Here is a 17,876-nt window from a genome sequence, read left to right as displayed (position 1 = left end):
ACATTCTCTGACTGGAAGAAATTATTTTCTGCACATTCCTGCACATAATTTTTTTTTTGTGTGTTTACACTCAGTCTTTCAAATAGATGCAAGTAAAACACAGCAGAAAATAAATAACATCAAAGACTCAGCGGTCCTGTTGCTCTTTTCACCTGTAAAGCAGGAGTGGGGTAGGCGGAGGTTTACCCTGGTGCAGGTGAGCCGCAGCGGTCAGTTGAAGAATCCACGAGTTTCTCTGTGAGTTTCCCATAGGGCTTTGGAGCGTGATGTCACGGGGGTGGGCATGGAAGTAACACACAACAGCCATGGTTCGTTCTTGCTGTGTGGTCGGCTGCAATGTTCGATCGCACGACCGGCAAGAGAATAAGCTTAAAAAGGGTTTATCTTTTCATTCTTTCCCAACCTGGAAGCAACATGAGGCAGCTCGTGTATCGATGTTACCAAACGAAGGCGTCTAGCCTGGATAGCAGCTGTGAGACGAGCTGACGTGCAGTTCTCTTCCATCTCCAAATATCTGTTGGTGCTCCAGACATTTTCATTCCGGTAAGTTCTAAATATGTTCATGTCACTCTTTATAGCCTATTAGTTTTATTTTCGATGCGCTCTGAGCTCATAGCAAATTAGAACAAACATCCTACTGAGGGATTTTGCAGAACTACCTTCTATTTATAGAGTTGCTAATTATTTGGCATTATTGCAGCAAACCAGCCGATGAAATGGATGAAACATCATGACTGAGTTCCAGCGCTACACAAGGGACCTGCTTCAAACAAACCACCATGCCAATCAGATTACTTCTTCCATGTGAGGGTGAAGAGGTGACCCTCCTGGATAAGATGGTGAAGGTTTGCTGTGTTTGGTGAACAGTGTGATAATAAAATCAGGGAAGAATGAAACCTGCTCCTGTTACATATTCTTAAGTATTTTGCTGTATAAATAGCGGTATTTTTTTTTTCAAAAGATACAGTAAATAAAGTCGTGTTAGTAGTGGGTGATATCATGTAAACACTGTCATGATTCTATGTAAACACTGTCATTTGTAAACTATAAATGACATGGATTCTACACTGTTACTGATGTGATGTTCTATAAGGTGGTTTTAATTTAAAAAAAAAAGAGGCAAAAATTAGTTTGTTTCTTTATTCAACTTTTGAACAGTGGTTCTCAGTCAGTATATATTCAGTAAATGCAAATTATTTACACGGCAGTGCACTACAGGCATAAATCTAGACCCCTAGATAAAACATTATGGGTCATTCCCACAACCCACAGCTTTACTGTGTTCCAGCAAAGTATCCAATAGCAGTGACAACTCCTCCACAGTAGCAGGTGGGATTTTTCTGTTTTGAGGGCGGCTCCTTTAACCTTTCAATACGGATGGTCTGTTTATGTTTTGATCAAGAGCCTTTTTTTGGGCAGCTGAAGAGGAGAAGTCTATCTTATGTCCAACCTCTGGCTGTATCTTGGTCACATTACCCAGCAAAACCCAGTATGCAGGTTCATCTGTAACAGTCCTTGTGCCACAGATCAACACTGTTGCTTCTACATTAAACAGAAGAGCAGTGACGTGGGTGCAGGTCTCCGCGACTCCGGCCTTACAGCTGCAGTGGGCGGCTTCAACCTTCCCTGTGATGCTCACAGTGACCCATGGCTGCAATGCTGGTTCATTCAGTCTTTGAGAGTGCAGGACCTGAAACACACACAGACAAAGTTCATTTAAAGACAAGAACTATGAGCCAAGGCAGACATAAATGTCTTTAATCTACTTTATCATAAATGTAACAAAGTGTTTAGAAAGTTAGCACATACATGTAATTTTTCATTTTTTTATGTGTCCATCTATAGAACGCTGCATGTTATAGTGTAAATCTGCCTGTTCTCTGTCAGAAACCTGCCTGCAGAAAATGAACCTAAAGTATGTAATGCAAGATAGAGAAAGCATAAAGCGACAATTATGAATCACTTAGTATGATAAGGAGATTCTGCAGGTCATTAATCAATGTATAAAACTAAAATAAAATGTATTTTTAGTGACACAGGATACAAATACGGAAGCAAGATGTATAATTAGGATTATTTATAATAAATATGAATAAATTAGAGCAATTTCTTTAACCATAAAGAATAACTAAATCCTTCAGGACAATGTCACATCAATGCACTGAACTCACTATGTTATCCACCTAACAGCCTCCACATGTTCTCACTGTAATTTCCCCTCATGAATGAATTTATGCTGCACTAATGTGAATGTTTGCAGGGAAATCAAACGCATTTCACTCGCAGTACTCGAGCTGACTTACCTTTGTTTGAATGATGACTTGTACGCGCTGATTCCACAGACAAGGTACGAGAATATGTCAGGCTATGTCAATAGCGCTAAGTCTACAGGGTTTCTACTCCACGGCCGTATTTCATACGGGTCCACATTTCCAATGTACGCTATTTTCTGCAAGTACCGCCGCTTCGCCTCTGAACGAAATCGGTCTCTATACAGTTCATTCTCTTTTGAGCTGCTTTTAAGCATCTTGTAGTCGTCGTTCCAACACAGTGTGTTTGTTTTGATTCGTAGACCCCGAAAATGGTGCCGCGCTCCCACAATGCATTGCGGCGTGACTCCAAAGCCCTATTACGTGGTAGCGTACTCCCGGTGCTTGCTTGGAAGTTTAGGGTTTTTTTCCGCTGTAAAAAGAAGTTTTCTTCCCACGCACAACGGACACTAATGTTTTTGTCACTTTTTATGGAATCAAACTCGAAGTAAGGTCAGTACTTCCACGCTTTAAACGCTGCACGCTCATACTCTCTCCTGCACTCGATATATGATCCATTGTTGATCTGCAGACAGCTGTTGTCACCAACGTCGCACTCGCTTACGTCAATGTCATGAGACATTCTTGCAAAAAAATCACGGTTTTAGTAACGCAGTAACGCAGCGTTCCTACGGGAAAGTAACAGTAATCTAATTACCGTTTTTGCAATAGTAATCCCTTAATTTACTCGTTACTTGAAAAAAGTAATCAGATTACAGTAACATGTTACAAGTAACGCGTTACTGCCCATCTCTGGTCATCAGGATAGGGATTTGTGTTGGTGTTTAGGGCTGTAGCCTCAGGTTTATATTGTGAACGGTAATAATGTGAACGTGTTTTTCAGATAATTTTAAATAGTAAAATTTAAGTAATGAGTAGTATAACAAACATCTTTATCCTGTTTGTAATGAAGTAATGTACTGCATTACTTTAAAGAAAAGCGTTCTTTGCAATATGTGCAATAATTACTTTTTTCGAGTAATGATCCCAAAACTGATCACAACAAAGAGGCTCTGACATGTACAAACATTTGAGCATACAGCATGTAATTAATTAGCATGATTTTAATGTCTTTGATTTGCTGCTTAGAGATGGTGGTGACTCTCACATTGGAGACAATGAGATTGATAAGTGAAACAAGAACTGGGATTACTAAATTGTTATCAATTCCCATCCCTAGTGACAATGATGTCCTAGTTGGTGGAGGAGGCCACCTCCTTGGACTGACAGAAACTGGTAACAACCACAACCCTTTTTGCTTTTCTCCAAAACACAGGAATAAATTTGGGGTTTGGGGCTAGGATTGTGATTTTCAGTAATGATGACTTGGATATCAGTGAATTAAGATGCTACAGCTTTACTTTGACTTTATTTATCCCTCTCTTGTATCCCTTATTGTCCAACTCTTTCTTTTTCTTCTCATTCTTTATTATATTCTGCTCTTTTAGTTATCGTTTCCTCTCAAAGCATTGCGCAGACTCCTCCAGAACTCCTCCCTCTTCTCTTCCTCCTGTGGCCACTCTAGGTAGGTGGTGGAACTCATCAGTTTGCGCAGTTTGTAGAAGCGTTTGGGGACATCATCCTTCGACAATGGCTCTAGTAGGATCAAAATGGCTGCCTCACCAGTGGCTTGACCATCAAAAAGCCAGAAGTGAGAGAAGTCAAGCTCATAGCGGCACCAGTCAGACTGCACAAAATTCTCGGAGAGGATGAAGACAGTTCTCCGACTGCGTTCGATAGCATTCATGATGTTGTCCACAATCCATTGTCCAGGAAGGAAATCCCGCTTGTGAAGGCAGAGAGTCAAGGGCCGGTGGGATGTTGACCTAGTCCCAGAGCTGCTTTCACTGTTGAAGTGAAGAAAAAAGCAGCTTTCAGCCTTTCTACTTTCTAATTTGGTATACAGCGTATAAGCCAGAGACTGCACAATCAAAATAATTAATATACTTTAAGTTTTGCAATCATTTCATGAGTTTAAATCTGTATGATTTAAAAAATGGTTAATGCAAGAATTTTAAAAACTCTATTAAACTTGCTTTGATAACACATTGTTTGGACTCAGATCTTGATCAAAGATCTTCCATGTCAAGTGTTCTACATCACCCCAAAATTTAGGTTATTAAAAAATGGAAGCTTTTTAAAGAGGTTGATACACCCAGTTTGGAAGTGTTTCAGTTTATTTAGGTTAAACTATGTTTGAAACCCAATTTTGTCTTCTTAACCGTCATTAACAGTAGCCAAAAGCTCTAGTTACTTATATCATGCAGCATTTACACAGAGAGCAGTTTCATTGTCGGATGTCAGAACTACCCTTTTAAAAAATGCCAGATAGCTGTATTTGTTCAGAAAAACTACACTGAAACCTTTATTACTGATGAACACAGTAATGACAATATGGACACTTTGGCTGAAATTATGTCAAATAATATCACAAAAACTGATGAACTTACCTTGGCTCCTCTAGCTCAGGTACCAAAAAATTTTCCACCCAGCCAGCATCTCTTTCACTGTAGGAAACAAAGGCATCAAAGGATATCAGGGCTTCTGTGTCTGCCTTATCTCTGCGTTGCTGCCGTTGTCGAGAATTACGCTTGGTCTTGAGCCATGCCCAGATCATCTTGAGGTACCAAAAGGCATGGATGCGCCACAGCACCACAGACAGCAGAGTGGCTACAAACAACGCCAAGCCACAGCTCACTGACACAAACAAAACCTGATGGCACATGACAACTGAGAGTCGGACTTGATCCACTGGCTGTCCATGTAGATAGAAAGGGTAGTCACAGATGTAGCTGTCCACTCCATCTGTCAGTTGTATACCTCCACCTTCTCGGAGTTCCAACTGGACAAAGCTGACAAAGTCACAGGAGCAGACAAACTTATTCTGACCAGCCTGGAGGTTATCGAGTCGCTGGTATGACTGGAGGTCTGTTTTGCCAAACATGTTCAGGGTATTTGACTGTGGAAATAAAATGTGTATCATAATGGAAACACTACGAGGATCAGAAGCATAAACATATGATCTGACTTATTACCTGGATGGTCAGGGTTTGTAGATTGGGGAAGGATAGCCCAGAGGGCAACCTCAGAAACTTGTTGCCAGAGAGATACAGTTCCCTGAGTACAGGCAGAAGTAGAGTGAAATCTTTAAGGTTGTTGTTGCTCAAATCCAGCACCTGTAAAGAATAAAGCATAAGGGAAAAAAATAGGTTGCCAGGTCAATCTGCCAGGTCAATACATGGTCTTCATACCTCCAGGGTTTGGGGTAGACAGGGGGTAATGGCTGTGAACTTAGCCCCGGAGATGTTTAGGAATCGCAGGGTGGAAGGCCAAGGACAGCTTGAGGGCATGAAGCTGTAACCGGTCCTACTAATATCCAGGTGTGTCAGTTTAGAGAACTTTGTGACCAGTCGGCTCACGGTGGACAAAGACTGGACAGAAATGGGGAATGAAAGATGGAAAGTACTTGTCGTCATCAATCCTCAGAATTCTTGAATACTTGTAGGTAACGCAGATTTTATTAAAGTTTCATACTTCACCTTCAGAGCATTTCCACTGAAGTTTAAAACTCGAATGTCCTTCAAAGTTTGTGTTGTACCACAAAGCGTCTCCTCCAGAGTCAGGTCCGTCAGAAGGTTGTCGGACAGGTCCAGATACTGCAGGTTCTTCAGCAGATGGGACGTAAGACAAGGCATCACAAACACCTAAAGGAAAGAACCAAAACTCGTCAATATGACTGCAAAGTGGGAAGCTGTAAGGTAAGGGGAGACACTATTTTCCTTCAGTTTGCATTATAACTCCAACATCCGTCCACAAGACAGACATGTTAGGTAAACTGTTGATTCTTATTTGGCCACAGGTCTGATTGTGAAAACGAATAGTTATCTGTCTCTCTTTGTTAGTCTTGCAACAGACTGGATACCTGTCCGAGGTGTACCCTGCTACCCTATAAGGTGGGATAGTCTCCGGGCCCCTGCATGACCCTGGATTAGCCAAATTAAAGAAAAATGGTGGACAGCTGTAAATATTGCATGCACAGGAAACAGGGGCCTTTTTGGCAATCATTTCCATTTCCATGTACAATGCAGAAAACAGTATGAACAAAGTATATTGTAGCAACTATCAGGTAAAAAAGTTTCATGTAGAAACTTGAAAGAACATCCAACTACCCTGCAGGGCATTATAAACATGTTTGCAAGTATCCTTAGTTTGATTTTATGTCTCCTGAAGAGGTTAACTCTGTAAGGAAAACTTAAACTGAAAGGGATGTGTTGATACAATCTATAATATCAGTAAATAGTTCAACAAATCTCTGGCTTTGCTTTCATCTGCACTAGGGTCAGAGAAAATAAAAACAAGAGTTTTTAGATGAAATGGCCATCTTCATCTATGGTATGTATAAACAGTATATACAAGTAAAACTTATAAGCTAAAACCTTTCTCTTGAATACATGCTGATCTGAAAATTATCCACATCTTCACACAAACTCCACAAAAGCCAAACTCACAGATGACCTGAAGATAAGTAAAAAAATAAACAGACCATCTAGGTGTCTGTTTATGTTCCGGTAGAAAAGATTTGTTTTAATTTCATCTTACTAATTTTTTTTTGTCAGCTTAAAAAAATCCATCTTCAACTGAAAACAGTGAACTCAAGGCTTTCAAAATCATAGTTGATCACTGTATGGATATCCTGAAAAAATGTCTCTAGAGAGTAAACTAATCAGTATTTTCCATAGATTTGTTCTCCATCATCCATCCAAGATGGCGCCGCAGATGGCAGCCTCGGTACTGCGCTCTCTCGCACTTTTCTTGTTTCTGTTCATTTTCTGCGCTTTTGGTCACTCAGACTACATCACTTTCTCCAGAGAACAACTGCTAAACATCAGGCAGTCATCTCACTATAGTTCTTATCCATTTTTCACAAACCCGGAAAGTTTTTTGGAGATTTTAGTTGGAGGCGCAGCAGCTCTCTGTGGCTCCTGGAGAAGCCACAGAGAGCGACGGGGGAGTCGCGCTGGTGAAGCAAACAAAGACCTGGCCAACGAGTTAAACACTTTCTATTGCAGGTTTGAGACGGACAGACTCCCACGCCCCACCCTCCCCTCCCCAGGGACATTGCTTCAGACATTGACCCCCAACACACCTTCCACCTCTCCCCCCTTCACCCTGCCCCTCCCCAATCAAGACTCAACGACCACCCCCACCCTCCCCAATCCAGACTCAACGACCACCACCACCCTCCCCAATCCAGACTCAACGACCTCCACCCCCCTTTCCTCCTCCCTGAAACTCAGAATACACACTCAGGATGTGAGCCGACTATTCCAGAAACAGAAGCCCAGGAAAGCCCCCGGACCAGACGGCGTCTCACCCTCCTGCCTCAAAACCTGTGCTGAACAGCTGGCTCCCATCTTTACTCACATCTTCAACAGATCCCTGGAGCTGTGTGAAGTTCCCTCCTGCTTCAAACACTCCACCATCATCCCTGTTCCCAAGAAACCCACCATCACAGGACTTGAATGACTACAGACCTGTCGCCTTGACGTCTGTGGTCATGAAATCCTTCGAACGACTGGTGTTAGCCCATCTGAAAGACATTACTGGCCACCAGCTGGACCCTCTGCAGTTTGCCTACCGGGCAAACAGGTCGGTGGATGATGCAGTGAACATGGGGCTGCATTACATCCTGCAACACCTTGACAGGATCCTGGAACTTATGCCAGGATCCTGTTTGTGACTTTAGTTCGGCTTTTAACACCATTGTGCCTGAACTTCTTTCCTCCAAACTCTCCCAGCTCAGTGTGTCACCAGCTACCTGTCAGTGGATCACCAGCTTCCTGACAGACAGAAAGCAACAAGTTTGGCTGGGGGAGATCACCTCTGAAACTCGGTCCCTCAGTATTGGTGCCCCTCAAGGATGTGTCCTCTCACCACTACTGTTCTCCCTCTACACTAACGACTGCACCTCCAAGAACTCGGCTGTCAAACTCCTAAAGTTTGCAGATGACACCACTGTCATTGGCCTCATTCAGGATGGTGATGAGTCTGCATACCGGCAGGAAGTTGAGCGGCTGGTACTCTGGTGCAGTCAGCACAATCTGGAGCTGAACACTTCTAAGACTGTAGAGATGACAGTGGACTTCAGGAGACATCCCTCAACTCTACTCCCCCTCACCATATCAGACAGCCCTGTGTCAACTGTGAAGACCTTCAAGTTCCTGGGTACAACCATCTCCCAGGACCTGAAGTGGGAGACCAACATCAACTCCATCCTCAAAAAGACCCAGCAGAGGATGTACTTCCTGAGACAACTGGGGAAGTACAGTCTTCCACAGGAGCTGCTGATCCAGTTCTACACTGCGGTCATTGAGTCTGTCCTGTGCTCCTCCATCACAGTCTGGTATGGAGCAGCCACTAAACAGGACAGGAGCAGACTGCAGCGGACTGTACGGACAGCAGAAAGGATCATCGGCGCCCCCCTGCCCTCCATCCAGGATCTGTACCTCTCAAGAACCAGGAAACGGGCAGGGAAAATCATCACAGACCCCTCACACCCTGCACACAGACTTTTTGATCTGCTGCCCTCTGGCAGACGGTACAGAAGCCTGCAGACCAGGACCACCCGACATAGGAACAGTTTCTTTCCCCTTGCCATCTCCCTTCTTAACAGTTGACCTGTCACACTGCTCCCACTGCTCCCACTGCCACTGCCAGACTGCAGCTGTACCTTATGTACATTCTGTAGTATTCATTTCACCTCATTTCATTTCTGTATTCTATGTATATAAGTTTAGATTCGTTATTTATAGTTGGTTTACACAGCTTTGTGTATGTATGTGTAATGTGTATATATAGACACGTGTGTGTGTGTGTGTGTGATTTACATTGCTGTGCTTGAGAGCCACCATCTACCGGAACCAAATTCCCTGTATGTGTCTGCACATATACTTGGCCAATAAACACGATTCTGATTCTGATTTTGAAAATGTTACACAAGCAGCATACATTACAGAGCTGGTCACTTTAGAGACTGGCATTTTAATAGCATTTTTTTAAAATAAACATTTCAAAATATTTACAGCACAATCAGCTGTTCTGCATCAAATTTGATGCCACACAAATTATTTGTGCCACTCCAAAAATAATTTCTGTCTACTATGAAATAAAGGAGAACAACAGCCTGATACCTGCAGTCCTGACAGCAGCAGATGTATCACTGCTGTAACACCTGTAATATTCAGCAGTCGCCTCATTGTTCTGACACACACAAAACTATTGACTACACTACACACTAACTACACAAGATTTGCGCTAAACGTCACAAATCTCTCACATCTCAAAACACCGCCATCACTCCTAAAACTTCCCCCGTTTCTTAACAACTTGCCATATCATTTTTTGATTGGTCGACATCTCCAGTGGTTGTACACGTTGTCATTAACGTGGCTTCACTCCACATCAGCCACGCCGCTTTGCTAGCTAAAACACCGGTGTGGGCACATTAGGACGCTGTCATAGCCTGTCAACAACGTTGATTAGCTCCGTATATACGAATGTGAATCACATCATTGGCTGGACTATGGGATAAGGTGTCATCGTTCTAATCCCATACGGGAGCAGCCAGTCACTCACTGACTAACACTGCAAAACGGAATTGTTGAAGTTTTAATTTTAATTTCAATTCAGGTTAGATTTTTTCTTTGTGTGCAACGCAAACTTTCAGTGCGCAGAGACCGTGCCAGCAGAGGGAACATTGTCAATCGTAAGTTTCCCTCCTCTTTAAATTTTCTCTGAAGAGTAGCAACATGTGGGTCTCAAAAAACTCTCAAATGACCTGAAGACAAAGACTGTTCACCATCATGGGAAGGATACAGAAGGGGAAGGATACAGAAAGCTGTCTCAGAGATTTAAGCTGTCTGTTTCCACAGTTAGGAACATACTGAGAAAATTATTTTTACCTTGGCGTTTATGACAGACACCCTTCTTGGATACTCCAGCAGAAAACCCAATTGTAGAAGTGAGGTAAATTTGTAGACATCCAGAATTACAAGGTTACGGATGTAGAACTCATCTATGCTTCTGTGATCAGTTTGGCTAGCTTTCCCCCACCTAACCCCAACCAAAAAAAGACAAGTTTGTTGTTTTCAATTTCCTGTATAATACACAAACGTTTCTTTTGAACCAAAGTTGCTAACTGGGACATATGCCAAAAAGATAATGTGCTTCTTTCCTACCAGCCTTCGCCCATCAGTGTGACATCTTCTATGGTAAGTTTGGTCAGTGGAACTCCATCTAATACCACCAGGAAGTCAACAATAGCCTCGTCAGACACAGAAACATTATGTAGGGTCAAATACCTGAAGAGTTACAACACAGAGGAAGAATAGGTTTGTTTGTTTCCCAGTTTGTTAGAATATTAGTTTTACCCAAGTAGAAGTGATGTCCATACCTGATCCTCCTTTTGGCTGCCTTACTAAAGGGCTGAACAGACTGAACTCCATTCAAATTGATGTCTTTCAGAATGATGGGTGTCTCAGGATATGACACATCATCAATCATAGACCCAGCCAAGGTCACATTTGTTAGAAAAGGACCATGGAGACTCAAGGTGACATGACCTAGCGGCCAAATGTGTGCTAATGTACCAGCGTCATAGCTGCAGAAGCAAGATACAGAAGCTAAAAGTTGAGGATATGTGAAAAGGAAGACAGTATACACAATAATAAAAGCATCAGATATTGATTTGTATATTTAGTAAAAGCACATAGAGAAGTGTTGGTTTGTTAGCCCAAATAAGTATAAAGAATCTATAAAAATAGACCATAACCAACACATTTTAAAGAACTTTTTTAAAAAAGTAACTTTTATATATAACTGAAATTATATATAAAAGAGTTATGCCATAAATATGAGTCTTTAAAGATGTCTCTTAGTTATTCTTCATTATTTTGACACACATTTCTGAAGTTGAGATGGAAACGGTTACATTTTGCAATAGCAAAGAAAATTCATAAAGCGTGTTGATTCATTAACCTACTAAGTAACTTACTTTTAGCCATCTATAGCCACCTATAAAAATGTATTCATAGCCTCACTACAGTTAACCATAAACAAAAGACTCAAGGCAGTTAGAATAAAGGACACTAATTTGAAGCTACCACCACTAATAAAGACAGTAACTTAACACCACTACCAAAACCCGTGCAAACCTGGTCAGGTTGTTTGCATGAACAGTTAACTCCTCCAGCTGGGTGACTCCAGACAGATCTCCTCTCCGGAGCTCCTTCAGAGAAGGACCTCCAAGGGCCAGCTTCCTTAGTCTGACTAGGGCCCCAAATACTGGAGGAGAACCGAGGTAACTAGATGAGAGCACAGGAAAAGAAAATAACCATAATGTAATAATAATAATAATAATAATAATAACAATAATAACTTACGTTTTTTGTTTTTTTTTTTTTGTCTTGTCACAATTTTGGTACCTTTAGCTTATTACCTGTATGGGTTGTTGAGTAGGTTGAGCTGCTGCAGAGCTTCCAGCTTGCTGAACCATTTGTGGTTTAGCATAGTCAGCTGGTTGTAAGAGAGATCCAGCTGTTCCAGGCTCCACAGAGAGTCAAAAGCTGATGGATGGATCTCAGCTAAGCCATTGCCTGGAGGACAGTAACATCTATCTTAAAACAAATTGTAAACACATTTTATTGATGAAAATCAAACACTGAATTGAAATCCCAGAGCTCTGCCAAGTCTTTTTTGTAGCAACTGGAAAACAAACAAGTAAAAAGTAACTGTAGCAGATAAAGGATTTGTAATGACTTGTTACAAAACATCATAATGTCATTGGGAGCCCTTGTTCATGGCACACTTTGTTGTAAAGTAAATATTTAAATATATAACAAGACTTTGGATCAAGTTTTTCACAATCATAGTTCACATTTTATGCATGACTGCCTCCCCCCAGAGTCTTCAAGTGAGAGTGTGATGATGCCATGCACTTAACCTGAAATCACCTTTTCAATGTTTTAAAGTACATTTCAGGACAAGGTTTCATGGCCATCGTGTCCCTTGACGTGCATAATTTACACATCCAAATGTATAGACTTTGGTAGACTTTCACCCAGTCGGACTATCACTACAACATGACTTCAAATTACATCCCTTATGACTAAAACATGCAACCACAAATCCAAATGACTCCCATTATTTAAAAAGAAAAAAAATATTTTTGTCAAATTTTAACTTGCAACAACACCTGCACAATACAGAGTGAGTAGACAAAACCAGTATTTTGTCCATTGGGATATGCTGATGATCCTACTAGTTACAGAAAAAGCAGATAAAAAGGCTGAAATAGTCTCACTTTTCAAAATAAAATGTTGTCAAAAGAATATTTTTTATAGTTAGCTGTTGGTATTCTTCTCATTTTTTTCCATCAGCACAGCTTGCCCCTCCACCAACACCCACTCAATCAATACTTTATGTGTTACCGTGGAGATCAAGAACCTTCAGTTGCATGTGGCCCGTCAGGTCATCATTCGTCACAGCTGTTATTTTATTAAAGGAAAGATCAAGACTCAAGGCACTGCCTGTTACAGTGGGAACACTGGTGAATCCACTGTGGGAGCAGTTACAGAAGAGCTGCTGGTTGCAGTGGTCGCAGGATGGCTTCTTGTTGTCTGTGTTCAACCTCTGGCCCCAGCTCTCAGAGAGGAAGAGGAGGACGAGGATGAAGGAGAGAGCAGAGGAGCAGCTGGTTGGACGTCTCATGCTGCATGAAATCAGTGAAGAACATGAAGTAGTGTTTGAGATGATTTATAAATCAGGGAGAAAGTGAGTCATACTTCTCAGACTGCAGAGGACCCACACACAGAAGTGAAAGAACAACAGGGAAGAAGCACAATTTCAAAGAGGAAGCCTAAAAAGTTTCATTCACAACACAATTCTGCAAAAGTGAAAGGTGTTATCAGAAAACAGAGATGTCTTCAGCTTCTCACACACCCTACACCTAATGGTTCCATCTGTTAAAGCATAAGCACATGAAGTTTTCAGTCATGTCGCAAATAACAGCCTCCATTCTTATGGCTCCAGGGTATTGATCTTCTTTGAACAAAGCCAGTGCATTGAAATCAGAGCAGGAAGCAACAAATATCATCTCAAAGCATTGACTTGTCAGCATTTTATATTTATACATTTATAGAGCAGTTCATCCCATGGGAAAAATAAATGAAAGAACCTTTGCACCTTTCACTCCAGAAATAGCAAATGCTTGTCTAATATTTGTGCATTTTTCATACATTAATCACAACTCGATTCATACATTTTTACATATTATGTAAAATGTAATGTAAAATGTAAATTGTATAAAATATAACACAGATATTTGTAATTGTTTTTTAAAGTTATTTTTCCATACGGAATTTTCCAAATGTTAAAATAGAAATATGTAGTAACTGATGTGGAAACTGATGTAAAGGTGGGTCCAAAAAGCCAAATACACCACTGCAAATTTTAAACCAGGCTGCATATCCCATTAGGATCAAATTTTTGTTCTGCAAATTAACGCGGACACACACAAACAGGGATCAACACCTTCGTCAAGCTTAAAAGCTAGCTTAAACATAAAGGTGAGGTCCTAAAGAAAGGCCTGTAAGGTATATGATTTGTGTCAAGATGTTGCATTCACGGATGAGCACAGATATGAAGCTGTGGACAGGAAACCGGGGCTGAATGTGATCTGAACAGATGTACATAAATATGGCAAAAATCTGTTTCACATCCTGCAGTGAAGGTCATGTTTCATCGCAGCAAAACAAATACCATATCCGGGGATTTTTGCAGGAATTCGAGGTTTCTTTGAATTTTGTCCCGGGGCTGGAATTATTTACTATTTATGTTAATAGCTTGTGACATAATTTTAATGCATTTGTACATTTCTATGCAGATGATACAATTATTTATTGTGCTCAAAACATCAAGATGGTTTTTAAAGAATTACAGCTGGCTTTTGATTTTATACAGTCACAGCTGTGTCAGCTCAGACTGATTTTAATTGCTGAAAAAAACCAAGATCATGTTGTTCTCAAATAGAAACAGCATACCTGCAGTACTTACCTCTCTTGTATTTGCTCAAGACAATTTGTGTTGAAACTGTGGCTTCATACAAATACTTACAGTATTGTGATTGATAATAGTTTTTCCTTAAAGCTACATATTGACCCCGATAAACAAATTGAGGCTTAAGTTGAAGTTCTTTTTATGAAATCTTTCACTGCAAGTCAAAGGCTTGTTGCTGCCAACTTTTTACCCCTTCTGGATTATGGTGATATAATTTACATATATCTACTTATTCTCTCCATCTGTTGGATTGTGTTTATAATGGGGCATTAAAATCTATAACCAGATGTAAACCTTTAACACACCACTGTTGACTTGTCCCCACTGTCCTTATTCAGGATGGTTCATTTATATCTTCATATATTAATCTGTTTCTGGTTTACTCCCCTCTTATTTGTCAGATTACATGTTACAGAAACAGTTTAGTCATGACTCAGGACTTTATTAGATTCACCTGTTCATACAGAGCTCAGACAAAAAGCATTCTCCTCATCTGCCCCGTCTTCATGGAGTTCATCACAGAAGGACTTGCAGCACTCTCAATTGATTTCACTTGCAGACTTTAAAAATGACCTTGTGATATCATCACAGGGAACTTTTTCCTGTTTTTGACACTGTGAAAAGGTCATGCCAAATACTAATTTTTAAGGTTTTTTTTTAAAACTTCTTTGCCTAATATACTGTATTTCCAGTTGTATTTGAACATTTCAACAAGAGCACTCAGGTAGTCCATAACTCCCCCTGAAGGGGAAACATAGAACAGCTTTATGCTAATGTCAGCATTGCTAATATGGAAATCTACTCTAGTTTATTCATCTTTGTTTTTCATTGTAAAGTCATATAATTTTGTCTTTAAAGATAATGTTTTAAAGAACTTAAAAAAGAGCTCTTTAAAACAGATTAAAACAGCTTAAAGTTGGAAAATAATTTTTTTCTAATTCAAGTGACCCTAAGCTGTAAAAACTTGGGATTTTAGGATATATTTATAAATAACTTTAACTGAGAATCTTTATGGCATCATTGTGATGTCATAGGGGATCGTATTGAGAAAATAAAAAGGTGTGTTATACAGATCTCCCCATGCCCCTACACATGATGTATTTCTCTATTTTTTTCAAGTTTAACTCTGACTTTGGGCGCTATAAATGAAGGTTATGGTCAAATGCTTAGTCAACCCAGGGACTCGTGTCCCCTAGGACTAAACATGTGCTTGTGAACTTTGAAGACGATCCATAAAATGTTGTGGGTATTATAACGTTTAAACTTATTTTCACATTTGGTGTGATCTTTATCCAATTTTCACCAAAGTTCAGTTAGCTTGAGCTGTTGTTGGTATCTACCACACTAAATTTGTGAGCGATATCTTGAAAACTGTGGATGCTAGACTGCTAAAAAACAGACAGACAGACAGACACACAAACAGAAGTGATTATATACAGTATTTCTTCCCTGAACCTGTTTCTTCTTCTTTTTTCTTCTTGTTTTTTTAAAATGAGGTGACTCAGAAACCATTGTATAGGATTGAATATTGACAATAAAGTCCTAATTAATTTCTAATTTTTTATTATTCTTATTCTTTTTCAATCCCGGTGATAGAAATGCACTTTCGGAACCTCAACTTTCACATTAAATGCAGCTACTCTGCAGTATGTCACCATAAAACTATTTTTAATATTTATCTTTTGGTGGAAGGTGGTGGATGGACATTAAGCAATCCTTAGTTTGGTGTGCAAACAGCTTTTACTGAGCCTTTTACAGCACTCAGCCCAAGTTCTTCTCCTTTTTTCTCTATCTGTGACAGAGCTAATCAGTGTATGGTATCATCACTGCTGCTGCAAAATTAAAAATAAAAACTGAAACAATCTTGTAAAAATCAGCAAAACTTTACAGCATAAAGTTTTTTTCATGGTTTGTTTTAGGATTCTGTCAGAAGTTTGTCAAAGTCTTACCTTATATTTTTGCCGAGCTGACTGCTGAAACTCGTTAAAGACAACAGGATGAGTTGAAGTGTTTTATGACTTCATAAAGAGGAAGTATAAATCTCAGGGGTGACAGCTGGAACCAAGTGTGAAAAGAGGTAGTGAGCGTGACGTGAACTTTGGGAGGAAACCTTGTGAGTGCAAAAGTTTAAAAATATATTCCAAATGTACTATTTAACTATTTTCAGACTTTCTAAACTAAAATTGGAAAATTATATTAGGCTAAGTTATATCCAGAGAAAAATAAACTGTGTTACACTTTGTTAAATTTAATCACATATACTATTTGTTATCAGGAAAAAAAAAACTGACTGGAGAAGAACCAGTATTATAAAATTATTATCATGCACATGGTTTCAGTTCCAGAACATGCTTCAACCGCTGTGTGCACAGTACCATGACCACAATGATTTCCTGTTTCCTTTTGGCACACATAAACAACTACCATGCCAAGTTTGTAGGCGAGCATATATATTTATATATACATTAAAATTGCACTTGTCTATGTTTTAATATGATGTTACTGGATAAAGGTAATTGTAATCATATAAATAATAAATAAAATTTTATATTTATAGTGTACAGTGTCCTGTCTTCCTCCCCTCAACCCGAACCGCTCGCTGCTAAAATGGCCAGACGAGCATAAATATTTTTTGATTTCACACAGTGCTGATGATAGTTAAACTGACTAAAACTGAAAAGGCGGCTCTGTTTTTCTCTTATGGCTCGGGATGCATTTATTACTTCTTGGCTGAACTACTGTAAAAGACTTCAGTTAATCCAATTTGCTGCAGCAAGAATACTAACAGGGACTAATATGTATTTAGTCCCTGTTAGTCTCCTATATTGGCTTTTCTTCTCTGGCTCCCTGCTAAATCCAGAGATGAATGTATACTCCTTCTCCTCTTGAATAAACAGGTACTATAAGGTCATCCTTAATGACCTTTTAGTACCATATCACCCTATTAGAGCACTTCCCTCTCAGACTGCAGGCGTTTACTTGTTGTTCCTAGTGTATTTAAAAGTAGAATGGGAGGCAGAGCCTTCAGTTTTCATGTCTGCTTTCAACCAGCTCCCAGTTTGAGACAGACACCCTCTCTACTTTTAAGATTGGGTTCAAAACTTTCTTTTTTGTTGGCATGATTTCCACAACATTTTTTGGTGAAATCCTCCATGTTTTTTTGCAAAATTACAGGAAACAACCTGTTGTTTTTTTTTAAACCAGAGTGATGTAAATGGTCGCTTAACACATTTAAATGAAAAATCACAAGACAATAAAAAAGGCACAAACATGGTAAATAATTCCAGTACAGTAACTCCAATTACTGGAGGTGACAATGGTGACGTGTCAATCACAATGCCATGAAACAACTGTGTGGCAGGGAGGATTAGGACCAGGACTCATGAGTCAAGAAATGAACTCAAAGCAGCTTTCATACTGGAGTCTTTCATAATACAAAACTAAGAATCCAGG

The 17,876-nt window shown here is 39.9% G+C and overlaps 1 protein-coding gene across 1 annotated transcript; it reads right to left on the bottom strand.

Annotated features, from left to right (window-relative positions):
- Positions 1-3,360: 3,360 nt before the first annotated feature.
- Positions 3,361-16,438, bottom strand: tlr2 (toll-like receptor 2). The gene is made up of 12 exons (XM_085260620.1): positions 16,373-16,438; positions 12,797-13,077; positions 11,806-11,962; positions 11,522-11,671; positions 10,762-10,968; positions 10,547-10,669; positions 10,271-10,421; positions 5,849-6,013; positions 5,561-5,740; positions 5,345-5,485; positions 4,760-5,268; positions 3,361-4,156 (listed from the first exon to the last, which is right to left on the bottom strand). Exons 2-12 carry the CDS (start codon positions 13,074-13,076, stop codon positions 3,754-3,756), a joined length of 2,466 nt encoding a protein of 821 aa, XP_085116746.1. The 5' UTR covers position 13,077; positions 16,373-16,438; the 3' UTR covers positions 3,361-3,753.
- Positions 16,439-17,876: the final 1,438 nt, after the last annotated feature.

The sequence above is a fragment of the Mchenga conophoros genome, linkage group LG3, assembly GCF_057382185.1.
Source record: "Mchenga conophoros isolate Kocher_MC1m ecotype Shallow Benthic linkage group LG3, M_conophoros_male_GT1.1, whole genome shotgun sequence".
Classification (NCBI taxonomy): domain Eukaryota; kingdom Metazoa; phylum Chordata; class Actinopteri; order Cichliformes; family Cichlidae; genus Mchenga; species Mchenga conophoros.
The sequence above is the reverse complement of the archived record's forward strand: the minus strand, read 5'-3'. Positions and strand labels throughout refer to the sequence as shown.

What these genes read in the sequence shown, in the direction of transcription:
- tlr2 (XM_085260620.1), bottom strand. Translation starts at nt 13,076, where the DNA reads ATGAGACGTCCAACCAGCTGCTCCTCTGCTCTCTCCTTCATCCTCGTC. An exon ending in CATGCAAACAACCTGACCAG is followed by an intron (nt 10,969 to 11,521) that starts GTTTGCACGGGT and finishes TTGCTTCTGCAG; the next exon opens with CTATGACGCTGGTACATTAG. An exon ending in TACAAACCCTGACCATCCAG is followed by an intron (nt 5,269 to 5,344) that starts GTAATAAGTCAG and finishes TTATTTCCACAG; the next exon opens with TCAAATACCCTGAACATGTT.